At 39.9% G+C, this 22371-nt stretch overlaps 1 protein-coding gene across 4 annotated transcripts; it reads left to right on the top strand.

The window, feature by feature from the left end:
• Positions 1–2553: 2553 nt before the first annotated feature.
• LOC138123913 (uncharacterized) lies at positions 2554–21432 on the top strand. Of its 4 annotated transcripts, none has more exons than XM_069038759.1 (3): positions 2554–2794; positions 18272–18382; positions 18436–21432. In XM_069038759.1, exons 1-3 carry the CDS (start codon positions 2681–2683, stop codon positions 21406–21408), a joined length of 3198 nt encoding a protein of 1065 aa, XP_068894860.1. In that variant the 5' UTR covers positions 2554–2680; the 3' UTR covers positions 21409–21432. The 4 variants fall into 4 exon arrangements, with proteins under 4 accessions (XP_068894860.1, XP_068894861.1, XP_068894858.1 ...); XM_069038760.1 differs by lacking the exon at positions 2554–2794 and adding an exon at positions 4429–4676; XM_069038757.1 differs by lacking the exon at positions 2554–2794 and adding an exon at positions 5151–5195.
• The last annotated feature ends 939 nt before the right edge of the window (positions 21433–22371 follow it).

Raw genomic sequence — 22371 nt, 5'->3', positions numbered from 1 at the left:
GTATGGCTGGCTAATAGGAAGCAGCAAATAGAAAGTTTCTATGTGTGTGGCGTGGCATAGACGTAGATGTAGGTGGTTAATCAGCAGTTATAGCTATTTAGCAGTTTCAGTATAGTAAGCCTTGGTTTACATTCACAAAAGTTGGATGGTAGGTGAGTCATAACTGTACTAGTGCAGTTATGCTGTAGGGTAATATTGCCATAGGGACAAGTCAACAACAATCAACAAATGAAGGACAATATCTAACTTTATTCATTAATAATTCAAACAGACGGAACTAAAAACAATAATAATTACTTAAATAGACGGAGCTATGAACTGCACTTCGTAGCATCGAGTGGTACAACGTCCATAATATAATGTATATAGGCATGTATAAACAACCAAATGTAACTATGACACCTGAACATACCTATCATGCAAACGCGATCAACTTAATCTGTTTTAAAACGAGTTTTTGGATTTAATTGTTTTAAATTTTCTTCGGCTTATTCTGAAACCCCGTAAACTATTGAAGAAACCACGGATGTTATGAATCATAACATAGATGTCTTAAAATCCTCGCTTTACGAGCTCGGATTTCAAACCGACATCTGCGGTTGTTATGATAGTCATAACATCGCTAGGTATGTTAATAGTTATAAATGAACCAACCGAGTGTTACGAGTTAACGCGAAAACGTAGCGGTTATTAGAAATTTCGGTTATGGGTTGGCGTCAAAACTCCAAGTCAAAAACAAATGTAAATAAACATGGGACGGTGCATGGGGTTGTTTTTTTTTAAATATTTTATTTAACAGTAATATGGAAGAAATTATTAAGTACAATTTACAGGTTAGGTGGTTATGCCGGGAAACAAGGAGTAGAGAAGTATAGGGAGGGGACATACGCAAGCTTATGGGCGCGGTAAATTGAAGCGGTGAGGGACAAGGAAATGGGTGCAATTTTATGCAACCCGTGAGGTACGCCCCAGTTAACACTACTTGAGATCTTGGGAATTAACAATAAAACTGCAGGAAAATAAAACACTATATATTTTTTTTGCATCACAAATGTATTCAGAGTATGAGAAACTAGAAAACCACACTAAATATCACAACGCAAGTGATTTGATTTACTTTCTTGGGGCGTACTAATAGCAGACATGCGCATTAAGACGGCTTCACGGGAAAGCGAAAAAAAAGGATGGAAACATACCGTGATCACTTCAACAGATCGTGACCTGTTGAACTGAAATAATAACCAGTAAAAGGTAAAAGCGCATGCGTGAGTCGAAACGATCCAACTGACGAGGTAGTGCTCGAGAGGAAAGGGGAGTGCAACGTGCAACACTTGGACCTTTGGGTCAAAGTGAATTTGTCTAACAGGAACGTTCCCAAAGTGAGACGAGTCATTTGAGGAAGCTCTAATGTCCCGACGCGGCACCCCCCACTATGAACCACTTGTCAAAATGTAAGAGTAAATCATATTAAAAATTAAAACGCCGACTACACCTGACCTGACCTGACCTGAAAAATGATGTGACAACGTCCTTATATCGAAAATAACTACATATTATTTTGCACGTTTGAACCTGATATCTGGGGCCGCCGCAATACCTGATCACAAAACCCGACCTGACACGTGACGAAAAGTGGGGGGTGCCGAGTCGGGATATTAGAGGTTCATGTAACTCTGTACTTACTCCAACTCCTAACTGGAAAGCCGCTCATATCTCAAAACCGGAAATGGTGGTCATTTTATCTAAAAATATCGACGTCGTATTTTAAAACCGGAAGTGGGTGTCAAATTATCGAGCAAAATCGGTATCATATTTTAAGGCCGGAAGTGGGTGTCACATCATTTAAAAAAAAAAAACGTTTCGCGTTTACACAACTGCATCCAAACTCAACGCTACAACGCTATATTTGGTGTTTTGGAGTTTTTCAATGCAAATAACGCCATAGGAATTTTAAAATGCTGTCTGTCAATTAGGAAATGTCAGAAGTGTCAAACCTAGTTACTATAGTATTTTTTTTCCTGGTAGGCGGTTGCGTGCGCCATTTACAAAATCCTGCAACGAAATGCGACCTCCCTATTGGTTAGTGGAAAAGAGTAACCAATAGGGAGGTCGCATTTCGTTGCAGGATTTTGTAAATGGCGCGCGCAACCGCCTACCAGGAATAAATGTACTATATAACAACATTTGTGCAATGTGGTGACAACAAATCCCCTGCCCAGGCCCTATCTGCGCAGAACCCACGGTCATGTGACGTCACGTTAGAAAGAGACGTCTGAAACTTGGAAAGGTCTAGTCCGAATTTATTTGAGGGCACGGTAGGTATTTCTAGTAGGTACAAAACGCACAAGGTCACAAAAATTGAACACTTGTTTCCCTATTAACATTTATTATCCAGTACGTTCGACCCGCATCAACCCGTTTGCAAGAAAACAGTCGCGTAAGGTGGAATAAAATTGGCGCCAAACCGTAGAGTCGCAGACAACAGGCAACGTCTGACGCCCGACTCTAACGGAGTGGAGGGGAATCAGCGGAAGTTTTCGAATAAAACGTTGACGGCAACTGCGCAACCGTTACAGTCGATGTGGTCGCGGTGCTGGTGGGAAGGAAACAGTGCTGATAGTGCAGTCAATTTTGAGCGTTTCTTGTTCACTGATTGTGTAGGTGTGGTGCAGCAACGGACATGTTTCGAAACGTGTGCCGACTGTGCATGGGCACGGAGGATTTGATGTGGATCTTTAGCGACAAAATGCCCGACAACATGAGGGACATCATCAAGATAACGAGCGGGGTTGAGGTATGAACGTGTTTCTACTTTCACTTGTCGCCTTATCGGTGATGACATCCACCAGGCGGTTACGAACGAATGAATAGCGAGAGGTAAAACGGGGTCGACTACGTTACGACACATGGCCGTTACCGATAGAGCAGAGGTGGGGGTAAACTTTGCGTTAGCGGAAGTTGCCGAGCACAGTAGAGTTAAGGCGGACAGAAAGAGGGGGGGGGGACGTAATGTTCAAGTACCCGTAACGTAACTCATGTTCCGCAATGTCTACATTTTACTTTACGTTACGTTACCTAGTATTTTGTTACGCATATTACGTTGTAAACAATCGCAAAATGCATTTGCCACGTTATCGAGTAATTCCTATGTCACAACGCAATATGGGCATTATCATAATTATTTTGGATTTTTTGATTACTTTCATTAAAAAAGTAACTATGAAATGTGTACGTCGTAGAAGAAGTAACGTATTCTACTCGCGTGTACTGACTTTCTTATGACTCGTGCTGTTCGTCCTATTCTTCCTTCACAACGAGACGGTATAGTGTTTCCATAAAGTCTTATTTGCTCCTAAATACGTAAACGTTATTAATAACACCGCAATCTGTTAAAAACAAATGTCGTGTTTACTCTACGTTGTTGGGCATTGTATCGTGTATATTATTCGTTACGTTATGTTCTGTCATGCTTACGTTGACTTTCAAGGTTTATTATACGGAAACATGTTTATAGCTAGTCAAGGTTACAGCAATATGTTTACGTAACATTTGCGTATTACTAACGTAGTAGTTGAAGCCTTTAAACATGACAAGCCAACGATACGTTTTACAAGGTCATCATCACAAACACAGCACGTTACTTTTCATAGCTATCGACATTGCGTTATTTTTCCTTATTTTTTTTTTCATCAAAATTGCGTATATCCCGTGAAGGTCACCTAGGATAAGGTGGATAACAGTGTTGTGTCATATTCTAACAAAATTGGGCCGTATCACGACATCGTTATTAAAGTTGCCGTTAACTAGAGTCGTGATTAAAGTAAACATAAAATGATATAGGTTTATGCAATTATAACCTGTCAGAAAGAGATGAATTCGTCACCAAGGAAATTAGAGTCATGATTAAATTTAATAAGGGTGTCGTGATACGGCCCTAGTGTTTACGTTTCGTAAACATAATGATTAACAGTTTGCACGGGTTAATACTCTTTTCGTTTCGTACAGGTACTTTATTTAAATTTCCCGCCTTTGTTGTTTGACCCTCACTATGAATTTGTATCATGTGCTTTCATTTTACGTTATTTATTTTGTAAAGGTGTCCGCCACTTGAGATTATGTTGCAACAAATTATACAAAATAACGTAATTATCGTAAACGTTTTTCAGCCAAACGAAAAACATTAAAATGAAATTACTACATCAGAGAGGGTCTGGCAACGTTGTTGCGATTTTATGAGGTAAGGCAAGTAGCACATTCCTTCTTGCGTGTTTGATTAGTTGTGATGTCTTGCGAAGGAAAAGGCGATATTCAAATTAATGTTAAGCCAAGCTCCTCGAGGTCAAATAAAAATCAATGATAGGCGTGGCGGTGATGATCTGGCAACGCGGGCTTCCGGCGAGGTCACGCTACGTAACGGATTCGGTTCGGCTCCGCCTCGCGTCGGTTAAATAAAATAGTGAAAGCGGCGACGGCGCGTTGTGCTCGATTGGCTTCTCCTCTTTTAATGCGTCGTGTAATCGACGCTGTGCCGTCTGTAGTCCCGTAACGAAATTGTATCGAAAATGTCCGACGACGTGTGCAGATTGTGTCTGCGGACCGACGATCTGTCGTGGGTATTCGACGAGAACGTTCTTTCCAACATGGCGGAAATGATCAGAGCGATTTGTGGCGTCGAGGTACGTACGATAAACGTTGTGATGAGTACGGTGGAAAATTTCTCACAACGGGCCAATCAAAACGGACGAATAGAGAAGTTCTGGTGGGGAGGGGAGAATGGAGAGGGCATATGCTTAGCTCTGTCGAAAAGTGGTTTTTATTTTTTAATAATTGTAAAGGCAGCCTTAGACCAAGGCATCAATTGGCAACATGTTGCCTTGGTGTAAGGCCGCCTTTACACTAAGGCAACAATTGGCAACATGTTGCCCGCAACATTTTTTAGTAATGTTGCCGGTCATTATTAAAAAATGTTGCCTTGGTGTAAGGCCGACTTAAGAGTAAGAGTTTCTGGTGATTCATTATGTAGGTTTGTGAAATTGTACGTTGTTTGCTGTCTTCGTAGAAGGCATTCGGAGAATTCTCACAGACAATGTTGCGGTTATGTTCGTACTAAGTTGACAAGTGAGGGTCAGATGTCTTCTGTTAAGATTGATTTGATTGTTATAGGCATGAGACGGTCGTTTATCATCTTTATCCTAGTACGCAAGGTCCTAAATGTAGAAAACTTACAGTATAAAGAATTAGTAAAACATTCTCCAGGGTTTACTGTGTAGTATTAAATAAAGATAGAGCTTCTAGAACTTCATCTCGTGGTTGTTGCTACTAAATGTGTTAGTTTGAAAACGTTTTTGATTTTTATTCAATCAAGTCATGTAGTTTTTATAGCTTCTAATGGTGGTATTTTTAAACAAACCACTAATGTAGTACCCTATGTTACTGTGTGCGGCCCAATATTGAAAAGTTTTATTTACTTTTTGAATTAGGTACTTTGAGATTTGGGAATCGATGGAACTAAATCAGGCTTCAATTTAGCTATTTTAGCCATGGAAACAACACTTGTCTGGGTAGGTACATGCATTGTCCTCATGCATAATTACTTTTTTTTTTCTTGAATTTGGTCTCTTAACTTCCATGTTCCATAAGTAAGTGGAAGAAGGGTGATAACTGATAAGGTCGAAAAATCATGTCTCAGATAATATCAAATTCTGATTGGGCTATGCTCAAAACGTGGGGAAAAATGCGTGGAAGCGTACGTCTGGGGAATTTTCTTTAGTTCATGATCAGTTCTGCAAAAATGCAGTTTCAGTAAGAACTCAAGGTCTGTTAATTTTGATGTCTTAATAAAAATCTAGTCAAGAGTGCGATGTTTATGACCCCCTGTGTTGTACCTGACGAAAGTCTGTAGCTGTCCTCACCTCACTGTCAGCAAGTTTAACTTCCAATTTGGGATAAAATGCGCGTTTTGTTCATTTTGTGCTCTGTTTTGCTCTGTTTTTATTAAAAACGGTTTGTTTTTTTTTTTCAAAACTACCTGACATCTGAGGTTACAAAATGGTTTGTGAACAACCGTTTATGATAAAGTTGTTTTATAACAGGCGCAAGATCAACGGTGAATGATCGTTGCACAATGGTTTGTCACTTAGTTAAACGCATATGAACTAGGCCAAAATGAATAGTGAATTCCACAATTTTTCTTGGAAAGCAAAATAATTGCCCCAATCCTCCTACATAATCTTAAACACTGAATAAATTTAAAATGTTACAGGTACTTGAAACATTACATTTAATGTGTATATATTTATATTTCTAACACATTTCATTACAAATTTAAAACTGCATTTACAAAAAATTCAAAAATGCAAAAATTCCTTATTCATTTTTGCCTAGTTTATTACGCAACTGTAACATTTTTGCCCTAGATTCTCAAAAAACTGTTGACCAGACTTAGACTCAATATTTAGCACCTATAATCGTCGCCCGTATCGTATAAAGGTCTTCTGGCAGATTCTCCTAAAACTTCCTCTTAAAAATTATGTTGAAAAATGAATTTGGAACTTAGAAATCATGTACATATATCTCCCCATACAGATATTTCCGTCAATTTTTTGTTACATCTTGTCGAAAATGTTTCCATAGTTCTAGATAATCAACCAGTGATAACCGTTTGCATCCCAGAATGTTGAAGCTGTAACTTTCCTCGTAGACAAAACTATCTTTGCCTAGGGTGGCCAAGAATCAGCACGTTTCTATTGTTTTGACTGGTCTTGTTCAGCATCGCATTTCTACACCGCTCATGCAGAGTGTAATCAAAATACGCGGAGATATTTTAAGTCATAAACCGTAAAAATTCAAAATTCACCTCATTCCGGTCTATGGTCGACGCTAATGAAGAGCAAATGAAAGTGAAATGGTAAAAAAGCTACAACGAAAACGATTGCTACGCAAGAAATTTGAACGAATGAATTGTGTCGAAAAAACCTAGAAATCACTTTTACTTTTAGCCAGCCTGCTTTATTCACAGTAAATGCTGAAAATGTTGTCCTTGATGCGTGATAGACCCCTGTGCCCCCCGCGCCATTGAAAACACTTCACGATTTTCCCGAATTTGGACACTAGCTACCACGACTCGTTCAGTTATTTTTTCTATCGAATTTATCGGCGGGCTGTTTTAAATGCCCCCATAAAAAAATCAAAAGGATTTAAATCCGGAGATTTTGGCGGTCAATGTGACCGTTTCGTCCAATATACCTTTTGGGGTAATTTTAATTCGACCACATTCTTTGAATGATGTCTAGGGGGACTTCGTCCAACAACTCAAGCAAAGTATCATTCAAAAATGAAGATATTCGATTATCATTAACAGAAAATTGATGTTGATTTACATCACTCCACACGTGGGTGTTATGTACATTAGTCTCCAGTGAATTCTGCTTCATGGGTAAATAAAATAATGCGTACATATTCTGGTTGTTCTACACATCTTCGCAGCAGTTGTTCACAAAACTATTGTCGCCGCATATCATCTGCTGATGTACTGGGCTTGTACTTTTTGTATCTCGTAAACATGAAGGCCTTGTTCTTTTAAAGGTGTGAAATTCCTACCGGGAGTGCTAGTCTTCGCGTATTTGTTCCAGGATTTGCTTCGATTGCTTCTAAAATCTGGGAACGATCGCTGCCACGATCTTTCGTTCTTGAATGGAACTTTCCCATGTCTCTCAACCTTTACACCATGGAAATAAATGTTTTTGAATTAGGTACAACCCTGTCTGGAAACTGTTCCCGCTATAGTATTGGCGCTTGGGCCGTGTTGCCACCCGCCGTACCGTATGCGACCACCACATCCGTTAATTCCATGTTTGTAAAATTTGCGATTTTAAACGATTTAACAGCAAATACACGATTATTAATACACTCCTACACTGCATCGTTTGTCGAGCTGCAACTAATAACTGAGCTACGCCAACCCAATCTCGGGTAAGACGGTCCTTTTTTTTTTACTCACTTTTGCACTCAAATCATTTTTTCTTTGCAATTGCTTTTTTCATTTCTACTATAAAACCAAGAGAGTGGTGTGTCCAAAATTTATTGTTTAAATTGTCATGCCATTTGTTCACGTATTCCTACTTTTTCAAAAAACGTATATTTTTCATTGACGCGAGAGTATTCAGTACTTTGGGGTTTAAATTTCTCCGTGTATTTTGATTACAACCTGTATACATTCCTACATGACAGTTGACCGGCGGTAAAAACTAGCGCCAGTTACGAAGCTTAAGGATGAACTGGAGTAACAATCTCAGCAAAAAGTTGCGGAATTCTTATAATGCTATGAAACGTTTATTACGAGAAATCAATATTTGAAAAAATAGTTTTTAATTTTTGGAAACGAATTGTAATGAGTTGCAAGTAAATTTTGTGTTTATTTTCTTGATATTTAGATAATTACTTACATGTGATTTTACAATCTTTTGACTAAGACTGTACGTGAAAGTAAACAAAAGCACACTCAATTTCAATTTTCATTAATTTCTGTTAAAGTTCTTAACGTAACTGCAGTAAAACGTGCGATATGAGTGTAATGTTGCATACCGACGTCAATTATATGCATTTTGTTCACTTTTATTGAAATTAAAACAGATACATAACCTCAAAAACCGTGTTTTTCCACATGTAATTAGCGATTACAAGGAAAATCCTCGACCAACTTTTTTGTAAATTCATTAGAACATTCTACGATATCGATACTTTATCTGTGAAAAATTTAAGAAAAATTGGCCTTTTTGAAATATGTTTTTTATCAATTTTTATGCGACCATTGCTCCATTTCTCATAAGAACACGTGTAAAATATCCCGAAACTTTAAACTTTAAAATTCCTCGATCAGATTTTTTTAAATTTGGCACAGTACTTTAGAATGGATGAAAGGACTATTGTACCAATTTTAAGCAAATTTCGCCATTTTTCAATGTTACTCCAGTTCATCCTTAACGACACATCCAAAAGTTGTGTAGTTTTCTGCGCCAACTACGATGCTGTAATAATTTATAAGAACCCTGTAGGAGCCTTTAATTCGTCTAAAACAATTTATTTGCAGACTTCCCGTATGGTGGCCCGTTTTGCACCACACATTTTTTTCCTCAAGCACGTATAATTTTTGGGATAAGAATCTTCGAGATTGCTTTATGTACACTTCTATTCATTAAAAAGTGGTACGGCTAATTAAATTTTAACTTTAAAAAATTCATAAAAAAATAAGAATACTGTTGTAAAAATTATGCGATACTGGGAACTTGACGGTAACGTTTTCTGTTAGCGTTATGTAACGTTTTAACGCTAAAAAGAAGTTACATTAGCAAAATATTCCTAAAATTGAGTGCACCACTTGTACCACTTTTTATTGAATAGAAGTGTACATTTTCTTAAATTACATTTTGTTTTAACTGTGAGCATGAATACCATTTCAGTAGTTTCACTTGATCCCAAATGCACAGATAGTATACCGTGAGATCATTTTAATTTATAATTAGAGCAGGCTATGACTTTAAAATTATATTTATTTTATATATATTTATACTTTGATTTGAATTGTCAAAGTGACGCTTCAAAATTCAATAGAAATTATGAAACGGCGAGTTAACAGTTGTATCCAAGACGGATGTTCGATACAACTGTTAATTCGCAGTTGGATATTTTTTGTTGAATTTTGAAGCGTCACTTTGAAAAACCAAATCAAGACGTCAGCGATGTTGCCAATATAATTTCTAAGACATAGCCTGCTCTAATTATAAATTTAAATGATCTCACGGTATTTATCAGAAGTCTTTGGTTTGACCTTGATCTTTTACGCCATTCTTATCAGGTTTTTATACAGTTGTAAGGAAATTTATGTAAAATGCAAACCAGATTTGTATGTAGAGGTCGACCAGAACAGCTTGGCGAGTGACGCAGTGGACTGAAATCCCTCCCACTAGCGGAGCGCACTTGTCTGTTGGGTCTGGAAGTGTTTAGATCGTGTACAAACGGGCGAAAATCAGCTTCAAGTGAACAGCATGTCCGGGCTGTTTTGAGCAGATTTGCTTCATTGAGTGTACCGTACCTACAACCATAGCCATATCCTTGTCTTACAGAGACTCGCTCGTTCCCTCTTGTGCGCATCTCATTCGCCAAGCTATTCTGGTCAAGCTGTACTTCGTTCCTTTTTCGTCCAATCTTCAACAGGGTAAATTTTAGCAAATTTGTTTCCAGCACCCCACACTTCATACTGCAATTAACAGTAGTTTTACAAGTTTTTGCATATCTGATCTGTGGCACCGAGCGTCGAGAACCCATATTTTCATTAAAAACTTGAAAAAAAGATCTCGCCAAGCTTATCCGAGTGTTTTTTAAGCAGTTCCATACCATTCGAAGTGTCCAAAATAGTCTATCAAGAAGCGACGAACAGATATAGTAATAAAACCGCCCCCTAGTGCCCCCGTATTTTAAACAGCAGTTTCCGATTAGCTTATTCAAAATGTGCGCATATTTTTGAAAGACTAATGTACTATCGGTGGACATAAAAAACTGGGACAAGCATCAAATTTGTATAAAGTCAAAATTCAAAAATATACATTGTGTAAATTTGGCTTTTTACAAATAAGGTTATGAAAATTATGACTTATTGTCAAAAACATCAAATTAAAGTTCAGTTCTTTAATGACAATTTTAATTTTGAGTGACAATTCAAAAGTCTGAGACACAATGAGCAAATTTTGGATGTCCCAGCTTTTAATGTCCACCGATAGTACATCCACAAAAATTACTTGACGGCATCTTGTTAGTTTTAACCTCACTTCGGCAGTTTGACTACGTGTTCATGTTTGGAAAAGATGTGCACGTCAGTGAATGCAACATTTTTCTCAGTCTATCAACTATATCACATTCTTATAAGAATGGCAAAGAACCTGCCCCATTGTGAAACAGACTTCGGCGTATATCGTTCTGCGCAACTAACGCAGAACGCAGATATTACTATATCTGTTCGTCGTGCCGGGTATAAATACTGGAATACTTTCTACAAACCTTCTACCTGCGTTTGTTGTTGGGATATTTTTCTAAAATTGTGAGTTTTTCTCACTCTATTTTTGAAAATTCTACGTTTTTGAAAATTTCCAGTGTTAAGTATTTTGATTTCTTCTAGTTTCCAACGACTTTATTGTCATTTAAAATGTTTACCTGAAAATATTTCTCTTAATTCGCCTTAGTTTTTGAATTTTTGTTCCATTTTAAAATTACCTTATCACAGAAATCTGGTTCGAAGGACCAAATTCATGAGTGTGCGAAGAAAGCGTCTTTCAGATACTCCCAAATACTAACGATCGAAATAAGTAATTCTTATTCCACCTACTCAAAAAACCCAACACACACTCGTTTCCAATCTTTATTATACGGGGTGACCAAAAGGGATTGTTTGAGTTGGTAACACTGAATTTTATTTTTAAATGGTACACAACTGAAGTAACTTCCGGTTGTTGACGGCTTGACACTGACAGCCGCATCATTGATAAGTAACATTTGACATTTCAAATTAAATTAATCATGCTGATGGATGAATCTGTTCGAGAGCCAAAAAGAAGAGTTCATTTATGTTTAGAGAAAAGTGGGAGGCATTTCGAGTATTGCCTTTGGTTAATTTTTAGATAATTGTTCTGTATTTCAAGTTTAATTTCATTTTACCGTTAATTTTTACTCCCATAACCTACCATTTTGTCGTTATTAATGCTACGTCAGATATCTGCCAAATAAATAAACAAAACATCCGTAAATAAATGTGTGTCAATTGTTGAACAGAGTCAAATTATTACTGCTCAAAATACTTTGATAAAAGACTTAAAGAATACCAACACGGTTGAGCTCGGAGCAGTTACCAATGATCTACCTCTTTCTTACTCGGAAGTCACTAAAAAGTCATCTGTCATTTTAAGACCGAAAAATGAAAATCAGACTGTTTCCGATATCAAGAAAGATTTATTTACTAATATTGACCCCATAGCTTCCAAGATAGCGATTTCTAACATTAAGGGGAACCGAAGTGGTGGAGTAATTATTACTTGTGATAGTCTGGAAGATTTCACCAGGATTAAGGGCTTGATATCTGACAGATTGTCAGGTTATAACGTGAAGGACCTGCCTCTGCTGCATCCGAGAGTTAGAATTTCGCACATTGATTCCTCTGTATCCCAAGATAAATTGCTAGAGTATATATTGAGTCAGAACAAATCCCTCTTCAGTAAAAACTTTAACTGTGTTCTGAAAAAGTTTTCTCCGCTGCGCAACAATACCACCCTTAATCAGGCGTTGTTGGAGGTGGATGTTGAGTCTTATCGTAACATTTTGGCTGCGGGTAAACTTCTCATTGGGTACGATTACTGTAGAGTGTGGGATGCTGTTGATCTTCGGCGTTGCTTTAATTGCTCGGGCTTTCATCACCTTTCGCGACAATGTCGTCAGACTGAACCGATTTGTCCCAGGTGTGCCGGTCATCATTGTGTTAAGGACTGTACATCCACAACTTTAAGGCCCGGTTGTATAAAGCGATGTCAAGTCGTTGTTAAAGTTAACATACTGTCAAGCGATCTGATTGGAGAATATTTAACATTTTATTTGAATCAGCCAATCAAATGGGCAGATTTCCGACTTGACGCATTGTTAGCTGACACGATGTTAACTAAGCTTTATACAACCGGGCCTAAAGTGTATTAACTACTCGGCACTTCGAGATGAACATCCGGACATTGACTGTACCCATGCGGCATGGGATAATTCCAAGTGTACAACTTACAAATCACAACTTGCTACTTTCAAAAGCAGGGTCCTTAGTCTCGAATAGCAACCACTGCATTCGTATCATCGGGGGAGAGATGTTTCACTTTCCCACAACCCATCTGAAACTCATACAGTCAGTTCTCTAGTTTGCTATTATCAAAATGTTAGGGGGCTGGGAACCAAAACTCACAATTTTTATCTCTCTACGATTGCTGCTTCGCATTATAACATCATAGCTCTTACCGAAACATGGCTCCATCAGGGCATCAGTGATAGTGAATTGTTTGATTTGTCAACCTTCACAGTCTTTAGACATGATCGCATTACTGTTCCGGAGGGGCCTAGGCGGGGAGGTGGAGTGTTGCTGGCAGTCCGGAATGAATTCAATGCTGAAAGGTGCAAAGTGGTCTGTGATGTTCTGTCCAGAATCGATCTCTTGCTAGTCAAGATTAATTTTAATTATCGTGCTGTGTACGTCCTGGTGCTTTACATTCCCCCGAACTCTCATGATCTTACGTACAAGGTCTTCTGTGATCTTCTGATGTCTTTGCATTTCTTATATGACAGCAATCTATTAATTGTGGGAGATTTTAATGTTCCGGATTACATCAGCGGAGTATGTGGTCATTCCAAAGCTTCTACCTCCTGTCAACTGCTTAACAATTTGATTTGTTTTTACGACTTGAAACAATGCAATAATGTTCGAAACTCTAACAATAGGCACTTGGATCTGGTGTTTGTCAATCGGTGTCTAAGTTGTTCCGTGATCGACTCAAGTGATCCGTTGGTTGGAGTCGACGATCATCATCCATCTCTTGAGGTGGGCGTCACCATAGGTGATGTGTTCAAGAGATTTCCAATCGGTCGAAGCAGTTCGTTCAATTTTAGGAAATGTAACTTTGTTGCTCTCTACGATGCTTTGAACGGTGTGGATTGATCGTTTCTCTCTGCTTGTGCGATTGTTGAGTGTGCTGTGTCCGATTTTTATTCAGTGTTGAATGAGGTGTTTCGCTGTCATGTGCCGTTGAGGGGTAGGTGTTCTGGAAGTTATCCGGTATGGTTCAACAAGAACTTGATTACTCTGTTGAAAAAGAAGAATAGGGCATGGAGACGTTATAAGACAACCGGATCTGTCTACGACTTTGAAACTTTTAAATCATTAAGGCGGTGCTTTAAGGCGGATGTTGCCGCGGTGTACAGAGAATATGTCAGGCGAGTTAACAATGACATCAAAACAGATCCAAAGAAATTCTGGTCATTCCTGAATTCCAAGAATAACTCCAGCTCTATTCCTGCTTCCATGGTTTATAACAATGCTACTATAACGGATCCTCAAATCATAGTTGATAGCTTTGCTGATCATTTCTCAAAATATTTTACGAGGGATGCCGCCAGCGCTCTCCCATCTGCTTCTCTTCCGTATGATAATCTTACTCTGACGAGAGTTTCAGACGATGATGTACTTAAAGCCATAAAATGCCCTAAACCTAACATGACTAGTGGACCTGATGAGATACCAAGCCTTGTGATAAGGGATTGTGCGGCGGTCTTCGCCGATCCTTTGTGTTTCCTATTCAACCTAATATTAAATACTAGTTGTTATCCTATGAGATGGAAGACTTCGGCGGTGCGCCCCATTCACAAAAAGGATGACAGATCGGAGATTACCAACTACAGGCCTATTGCCTTAATCAGTAACTTTGCGAAGGTCTTTGAATATGTCCTGTATAATTCCTCACTCCATTATGTCTCTCACAAGCTATCTCCGAATCAGCATGGCTTCACAAAGTGTCGGTCCACCGAGACGAACTTGGTGTCGATCAGTCAGTATCTATCTGATGCGTTAGATAACCATTCCCAAGTGGATGTAGTTTACACGGATCTCTCGAAGGCCTTCGACAGGATTGATCATGGTCTTTTGTTGATCAAATTGGAGTCATTCGGTTTTTCGGATAGTCTTGTGGAGCTAATAAGGTCTTATTTAAGCGATCGATTTATGTACGTGGGAGTGAATGGGTATGCGTCTAAGTCCTTTAAGCAGGAGTCTGGCGTTCCGCAGGGTTCGGTTTTGGGTCCGCTGTTTTTTAATATCTTCATAAACGATCTGGTGGACGATCTCGACGTACCGCACCTCTTGTTTGCCGATGACATGAAGATTTACCTTACGATAGACTCGATTGATGATGCTCTTCGACTTCAGGGCTGTATTGAGGAGATCTCTAGAAGGTGTAAGTTAAATAACCTTGTTCTCAACCATCTTAAGTGTAGCATAGTTTCATTCACAAGGAAGACCAAGCCTCTCTTATTTGACTATAAAATCAACGGCTCCATTCTTATAAGACGTGAGTCAATTAGAGATCTGGGTGTCATCTTCGATTCCAAACTATCCTTCGGCGAACACATTCGGACCATTGCGGGGACTGCCTTCAGGGCACTGGGTTTTGTTTTGCGTGCTGGCAGGGAATTCTCTGATGTCGCGACCCTGAAGCTTCTGTACATCACCTATGTGAGATCCCGGCTCGAGTATGCTTCCCTTGTGTGGTCACCGATATATGATGTAGTCTTCATGTTGAATGGTGCATATCCGCCTCGTGGGTGTCCACAAGGTCTTCTGCTCGGTGAGGTTGGTCTGCAGTCTCTGCTTGATAGACGCATGGAGCATTCGGTGATCTTTTTGTTCAAATTGTTCAGAGGGCTGCAGGAATGTCCTCACGTTCTGGAGAGGATCAGCTTGAGGGTTAGCCGGTCGGGATCTAGGGTAAGGAGTGTTTTCTACATCGGTCAGCGCCACACGGACATCGGGCTCAAGTCACCCGTCACTCGAATGCTGCGAAATTACCAGAGTGTCGAAGCCCACATCGATATTTTTTGTTGCAGCATTTCGCAAATCAAAAAATTCTTCTCCATCTCCTCGTGAATCAGGGCGATCCTACTCAGATGAGTGCTCGGTAGTTGTAGCCTGGGTGTTGGGATGCTCTCTGTGTAATGGTTGTGTTGTGATTGTGTTTTGTGTATCATTTTCTTTTTGGTAGGGCTTCTAATTGGGCGTCAAGCCTGTTAGCCGTCAACAATAATAATAATAATAAAACATCCGGTTGCAGTGTTGCAAAGAGCCGAATAAAAAATGTTCTATAGTTTGTCCAACGAGAGATTGGTTGACATAAAAATCATTAAATTCTACATGGAAAATCCGGGTGAGCAACAATAACTGTTTCAGTTGGCAACTAAAAATTTTACATGAAATTTTCAAGACTGAAAATTGTACCTATTTCGGTTTGTTTTATTGACATTATTGACAGCTGGCACACATTTCAAATTTAAACGTCTTGGTTTTTGTAATCTTTTATTAATAAAATGGTTTTCTCATTGGAACATGACATAAAAGTCACCAGAATTTATTGCCAACTCAAACAGTAATTGTTGCTCACATAGTAGTACCTAGCGCAAGTTAAATTGAAATATACCCTTCAAGCAGCAACATTTTTGCCCTGAAATTATGCTCTAATTATTGTATTCTAGTGCATTTTGTAGTGTTGGGTTGCAAGTTTACAATTTAAAATTCCCAATCTCTCGCTGGACGAAGTTTAAATGTTTGCCAACTGGAAACGGTTCTTCTTGATCACCCGTATTATCGTTATACAACCTCAATTATCACTTAAATTTTCTTTTCTACTCCTTTCCCTAAAGTACCACATTTTGCACTGACAAATCGTATATAAAACTTCACTGTAAATACGATTGTTCATTATCATTAGTCAAATGTCCATTCGGGCATTTTCGGCATATTAAACACTCTCGATGTTTCTTTAAACATAGCTTCAATTTTTTGGACACATCATCAAGTTGGTAATTTGATGTTTCATAGAAAAAGTAGTAGAAGTATGCAACCCATTTGTAAACCTTGTTTCATATTATACTGTTATAAATAATTAGAAAATAAATAATATTTTAGAAGGTCACGTATTTAAACGAACCAGTAAAACAAACGGCGGCGCAGTTCGTGGTACGTCGAGGTGTCGGATTCGTTGCGATCCCCACCACACAGGTACCCACTGACAATAGATCAGGTGCGACCCCTTCCTGTCCTTAGAATAATCGTAAGGGTTTGTGTCCTTTAACATAGTTCCAAAATGGCTGTCGATGTGTGCAGATTGTGTTCAGGATCGAATAATTTAGTGTGGGCGTTCGATCCAAAAATCGATGAAAATTTAAACGAAAAGATCCAACTGATGTGTGGTGTTGAGGTAGGTTCCTTGATCTGAGTGGCTGCCATTTTGATGTTTTGGTAAACTACCAACCAATCCTCGACTCTAGTGGGGAGATGTGCCACTTTTGAGTAGTTCCACCACACTAGGTACCTAACACGGCATTCACGTCGGATTAATTACATTTTTCAAATATTTTTTTATCTTTATCTCCCGTAAGTTTGAAACCGTGTTAACTGTCACTGTCGTTACGTTTAACTTATAATTTGTGATTAAATGTTTCTGTTTTTCATTTTGTAATCCATTAAAAACAACTCTTTTTCAAAATTAACTGACATCTAATGCTACAATAGTATACATATTATAAACCAAGGTGGAGAAGTTCATTATTATAGCCAGAGCGCCAAGCTTAGATCCCGAGGCGTGCCGAGGGATGTAAGGCGCGAAGGCTATAAGGGACTTCTCCACCGTGGTTTATATACAATTTTTTTCACTACTAAATATGTTAAAACCCTTTCTAATAATAATTATTAATTACATTATTTTTTTGTTCGACACTGTCAGATTTTAAAAATTTTCTCCTGTGTGAACGGATTTTGATAAATTTGACAACTTGTCAAAGCGAAACGTCAAGCAAATTTTAAAGATTTTCAGCGATTTGGAGCCTTTGGGGGGCTTGTCGAACAAAAAAACGTTGTATTCAACTCGTTCTTGTGTAATTTGGGCACTCGTGGGCATTTAAAGTTTCACTCGAGTTTTAAACTGGCCCACTCATGCCAAAAAGCCCAAATTACACACGAACTCGTTAAATAAACTGCTATTGTCAGATACGACGATCCGAGTTCTCATTTTTCAACGGTTGCTATGGAAATTGAAAATCATCTGTCTACGTTAACCAATGAAATCAACGAAAAACTTTCGTTGCTAGGTGACGGCTGTTCATTATTAACCACTGGTTAATAATGAAAATTTATTAACCAGGAGAGAAATTCTACTTCTGAGTTAAGTTCGAGAGTAAATAATGACGCCTTCTAAGACTAGTAGTGAAAAAATGGTTTATTGAACTGAACAAAAGGCATTTATGACAAAAAGTTATTTTGGCAACGGGTCTATAATGGTTTGTCATTTTGCTAAGTGTAACATAATACTGAACGTGCGTTCGTGAAATTTTTCAAAGCACTCTTCGCCAGATTTTTATTGAGGCACATATAATATAAATCGAAATCATGTCTCTCTTACGCTTGCTGTACGAATTTTCTCCTTTTTTTCAGATTAACAAGACCGACAGGGTGACGCAAATGGTTTGCAACACCTGTTGTCAAATCACGATAAAAATGTACAAGTTCCGAACTTCATCGATGAAGAACGACAGAGATCTAAAGGTGAGTCGTTTGCGACAGCATAAAACAAATTGTTAAACTTTTGGCGGTTTCAGACGAAATGTTCCGATCACAACTTCCCGCAGCTCACGCCACATACTTCCGTGCCATGTAAAAAGGATTCTATCCCCACCTCCTGCACATCATACAAAGGCGTGATGGTGAAAAATCCGGTGCATATCACGTACAAATTTGCTCATCCCTCCGTCAAAGACGTGGTGAAGAAGTATCCCAACATCATCCTGCCGAAAAGTTGCCTGAAATCGCACATCGGTGCTTATATTACTCTGGTGACCGAAGAGGTCGACGACTGGTTCAAGGAGAGGAATTTCACCGAGAGTCAAATCGCCAAATTGAAGAGGGAAGCCTGCGAAGTGGTGAGCAAGTCACCAAAGAGGCAGAGGAAACAACCGCGGGAGGACAGAAAGCAGCAAACGATCATCACGTCTGATGCCAAAGAAGTCGATGTGACTGCTGGGAACGCCAGCAAGACGAGAGAAGCCTCCACTGTAGTCAATTCCAAAAGGAGAGATGTTGCTAGTCCTGTAAACCCGAGCAAAAGGATCAAATTGACGGGCGATGGTTGTTCCAAGATCACCACGTTGAAAGTGGAAAAAGCGCAAAGTGAATCGGTTTTTAAAAAGAGTGAGGATACTAGTGTTAAATCCACTTTTAATACGAATGTCCAACCGATTGTGATCAGTAGTGGTACATCGGGTGCTAAGCCAGAAGTTACTTCTAATTGCAGTGAAAGTGTTAAGTCGACTTTGAACGATAGTGTTATATCGACTCGAAACACAGATGGTACATCGACTTGCGATAAGAATATCGACTCGGTTGTGGATAGTAGTGATAAATCAACTCCCAATTCGGATGTTGTTTCGCTGCCAGACAATGAGTCGAGTCAGGATGAGAGAGTTTGGGCAAATAAAGACAACAGTTGTGTTGATAACAGTTTGAAATCCACCGATGGTACCGCGAATGGTAAAAACAATGTTGAGGCACACGCGGAAGCTTCAGTTTGTGGTCCATTAGTTTCTCTCCTCGAATCGCTGCTCGTCAGTGGTGAAAACACTTCAAAACCGACAGAATCTGAAGATATAACCCTCAAGTCTATTCTCGGTTGTGAAGTGCTAGTTGACGAAATTAAGTGCGAAGATAACAATACAATCGAAATAACAGAAAACGCCATTCCTGATCCGTTAAAAAAAAAAGACCAACCACCAGACACGTTCACCTCCCGCCCTTTCACCCCAGACATATCCTCGGAACAAACTCCTTCAAATCAAACGGTCGCCGTCCACGCCATCGTTCCGGAATCGGAAGATGGCCAAGACAGAACCGTCGACAGCGGTTCTGATACCGACGAACTCGTGATGGATCTCGATTGCGCCAGTTCGTCCGCTTCGTCGACGAGATCCGACGACAAAACCTCCTCGGAGACGAAATCGTCAGAATCCAGCAACATGCCGGATTTGTCCCTCGTCTCCGTCGCCAACAAGTTCTACACCCTGTACACTTGTAAAGTGTGCGATTCGCAGCATAACAGTCTCAAAGATCTGAAACACCACGAGCGCAAGACCCACACCAAGTGTCCCTTTTGCAGAAAACGGTTCAGAACTTTGGCGATTCGAGAGGAGCACATACTTTACTCTTGTCCAAAGAAGAGCACCCGTCAGCCGATGAAAAAACTGAAAATCTTGTTGGTTAGGGTCGACCAAGACCAGGATATACGACAGAAGTATCCTGGAGCTTTCGACGAAGAGGAAGACGTTCCGCACGTCATAGAAGTGGAGGGTCCCAACGAAAAGAGCGTAGTGGAATGCGACCCCGACACAGCGAAAGCTGTGAGAGACATGGAGAAGTTCTTGCAGTTTGTCGAGGACCTCAAGGAGGACAACAAACAGAAGGACGAAACGGCTTCGGGGAGCGGCGGTGATGCCAAGGCGGTCCAAGAGGGTGCGAAAGAGGAGGTCATTTGTATATCCGATGAAGAAACGGATATCGCCAAGTCGGAGCCGGAAGGTTCCCAGCGAAAAATAAAAGTGGTCAACACAGAGTTTTTACAAAACACCAGCCCCGACGGTAACGATGTCAACATGTTGAAGCGAGTACTGCGCAGTACCAAGTGGAAAATGTACGAGTCGATGCGTCTCAACAACAACAGCATCGTAGACGGCGGTTCCAACCGAGTGAAGATTTTTAAAAATTTGCGAAAACATTTGCACTGCTACAAAATACCGATCGAAGTGAAGTACAACGTGAGCGTGCTGGTGGAATACAAACCGGCCAAGGCGCCAGTTCCGAAAAAGACCAAAGATCTGTGGCACTCGATGACCCCTCAACAATTGAAAAAGCCAAACGAACGTACACCCGACCCTCCGAAGGAGAAGCCCTCGACGAACGCAAGACGACCGATACTGCTCAAGAAAACGATGAAAGACTACACACGCCAAAAGGCACAATTCACCGTGAGCACGAGTACGTCAGACAAGGTGCCGGAGAAGGTGCCGATTGCCAACCTGAGGCAAGCTCCCAGGGTCAGTCCTGCCGTCCCAAAAAACACCACCACGACCACGAATCTGATACTGTCGTCCGGTTCGATCATGACCGCTACCGCCAACGGCAACTACACCAGCAACGCGTCTCTGATCCTGAACGGGAGCGCCAACGGTACCAACTTCGCGAACATCATCCTGGTGCCGGGCACGTTGATCCCTAAGAAAATGACCGTACCGGTAACGCAAGGATCTCTTCCTGTGCTACAGACGGTCAGTAGTGCCGGGTGTTCGAACACTTTGCAGCTTCAAGTGCCGACCTCGAATAATCTCCAGACCGTCACCTCCCTGGCGACGTTTAACACGTTCAGTAACGCTCTCATGTCGGTCGCTCAAACCGTCAATAATGGAGTGGTGACTGTGAGCAATGCGACGATGCCGGTGACTAACGTTGACCAACACGAAAAAGCGACGGATTCGTCCGCTACCCAGCCGGCAATAAGGGTTAAGAATCTTAGCGAATTGTCGTAACAAATAAAGCGATTTGATTTTGTATGTGCTGAGTTTTTATTTATTTTTATTTTTTTCTGCATTAAAGAATCCAAAGAAACGTGCACCGTTTTATTATTGCACTGAAAGTACGGCGTGCATAAACATAACCAAAAATATTTTTAATGCCGTGTCAAGTTAAAACATCCGTTCAGTGCTAATTACGGGACAAAAAACCAAATATTTTTCAATTCTTTCATTGCCAACAGACTCAATCATTGTTGATCACGCTGTAGTGCTTTCTGTTGGGACCTCTAACTTCGCAGACAATTGAAGCATTTTTGCTTTAGCGGACACTACACATTCGGACACCCAATAAACCCAAGGCAAGTGCCCATAATTACACCCACAATGGAAATGGTCAGTTGGTAAATGCAAATACGTCAAAGAATTTCTTACGATGGACCGAAATACCAGTTTCTTTCGAAAAAAGTTTTATGATTGATGAAATTGCAAGAAAATATGGTCACACAATTTTACACCTTCTCCGTTTCATTACATCTTCAATCCCACTGAACTTGCGTGAAGTCAATTAAAAAGATATTTAATTGTCCAAAGTTGGGGCATGGAACATTACAATTTTTAAGAAAAGGTATCGATCAAATAACCCCAAAAAATTTAAAAAATTACTGAGTCACCTGCTTTGTGTTGAATAGAAACTACATCCGCCGGGTTTTCCCTAATTTGGATTTTTTCAAGTACGGTGCTTGCTTCAAACTTTCAAGCGAATCCTCAGTTGGATGATTTATGGCTATGGCTACTGCTTATTGTTAACATAATTGTGGGTACTTGGCTTAGGTTTATTGGGTGTCCGAATATCAGGTTAGATTATTGGAGTACATCGAAGACAGCGCCACGAAACAACTGGCAGCTCGTTAGGTATAGGGCCACGAGCTGGCGCCAGTGTCAGACACTGCTTGTGAGGGAGGGGGGAAATCAGAACAC

The sequence above is a fragment of the Tenebrio molitor genome, chromosome 2, assembly GCF_963966145.1.
Source record: "Tenebrio molitor chromosome 2, icTenMoli1.1, whole genome shotgun sequence".
NCBI lineage: Eukaryota > Metazoa > Arthropoda > Insecta > Coleoptera > Tenebrionidae > Tenebrio > Tenebrio molitor.
Note: the sequence above shows the minus strand (reverse complement) of the source record. Positions and strands in the feature narration are given on the sequence as shown.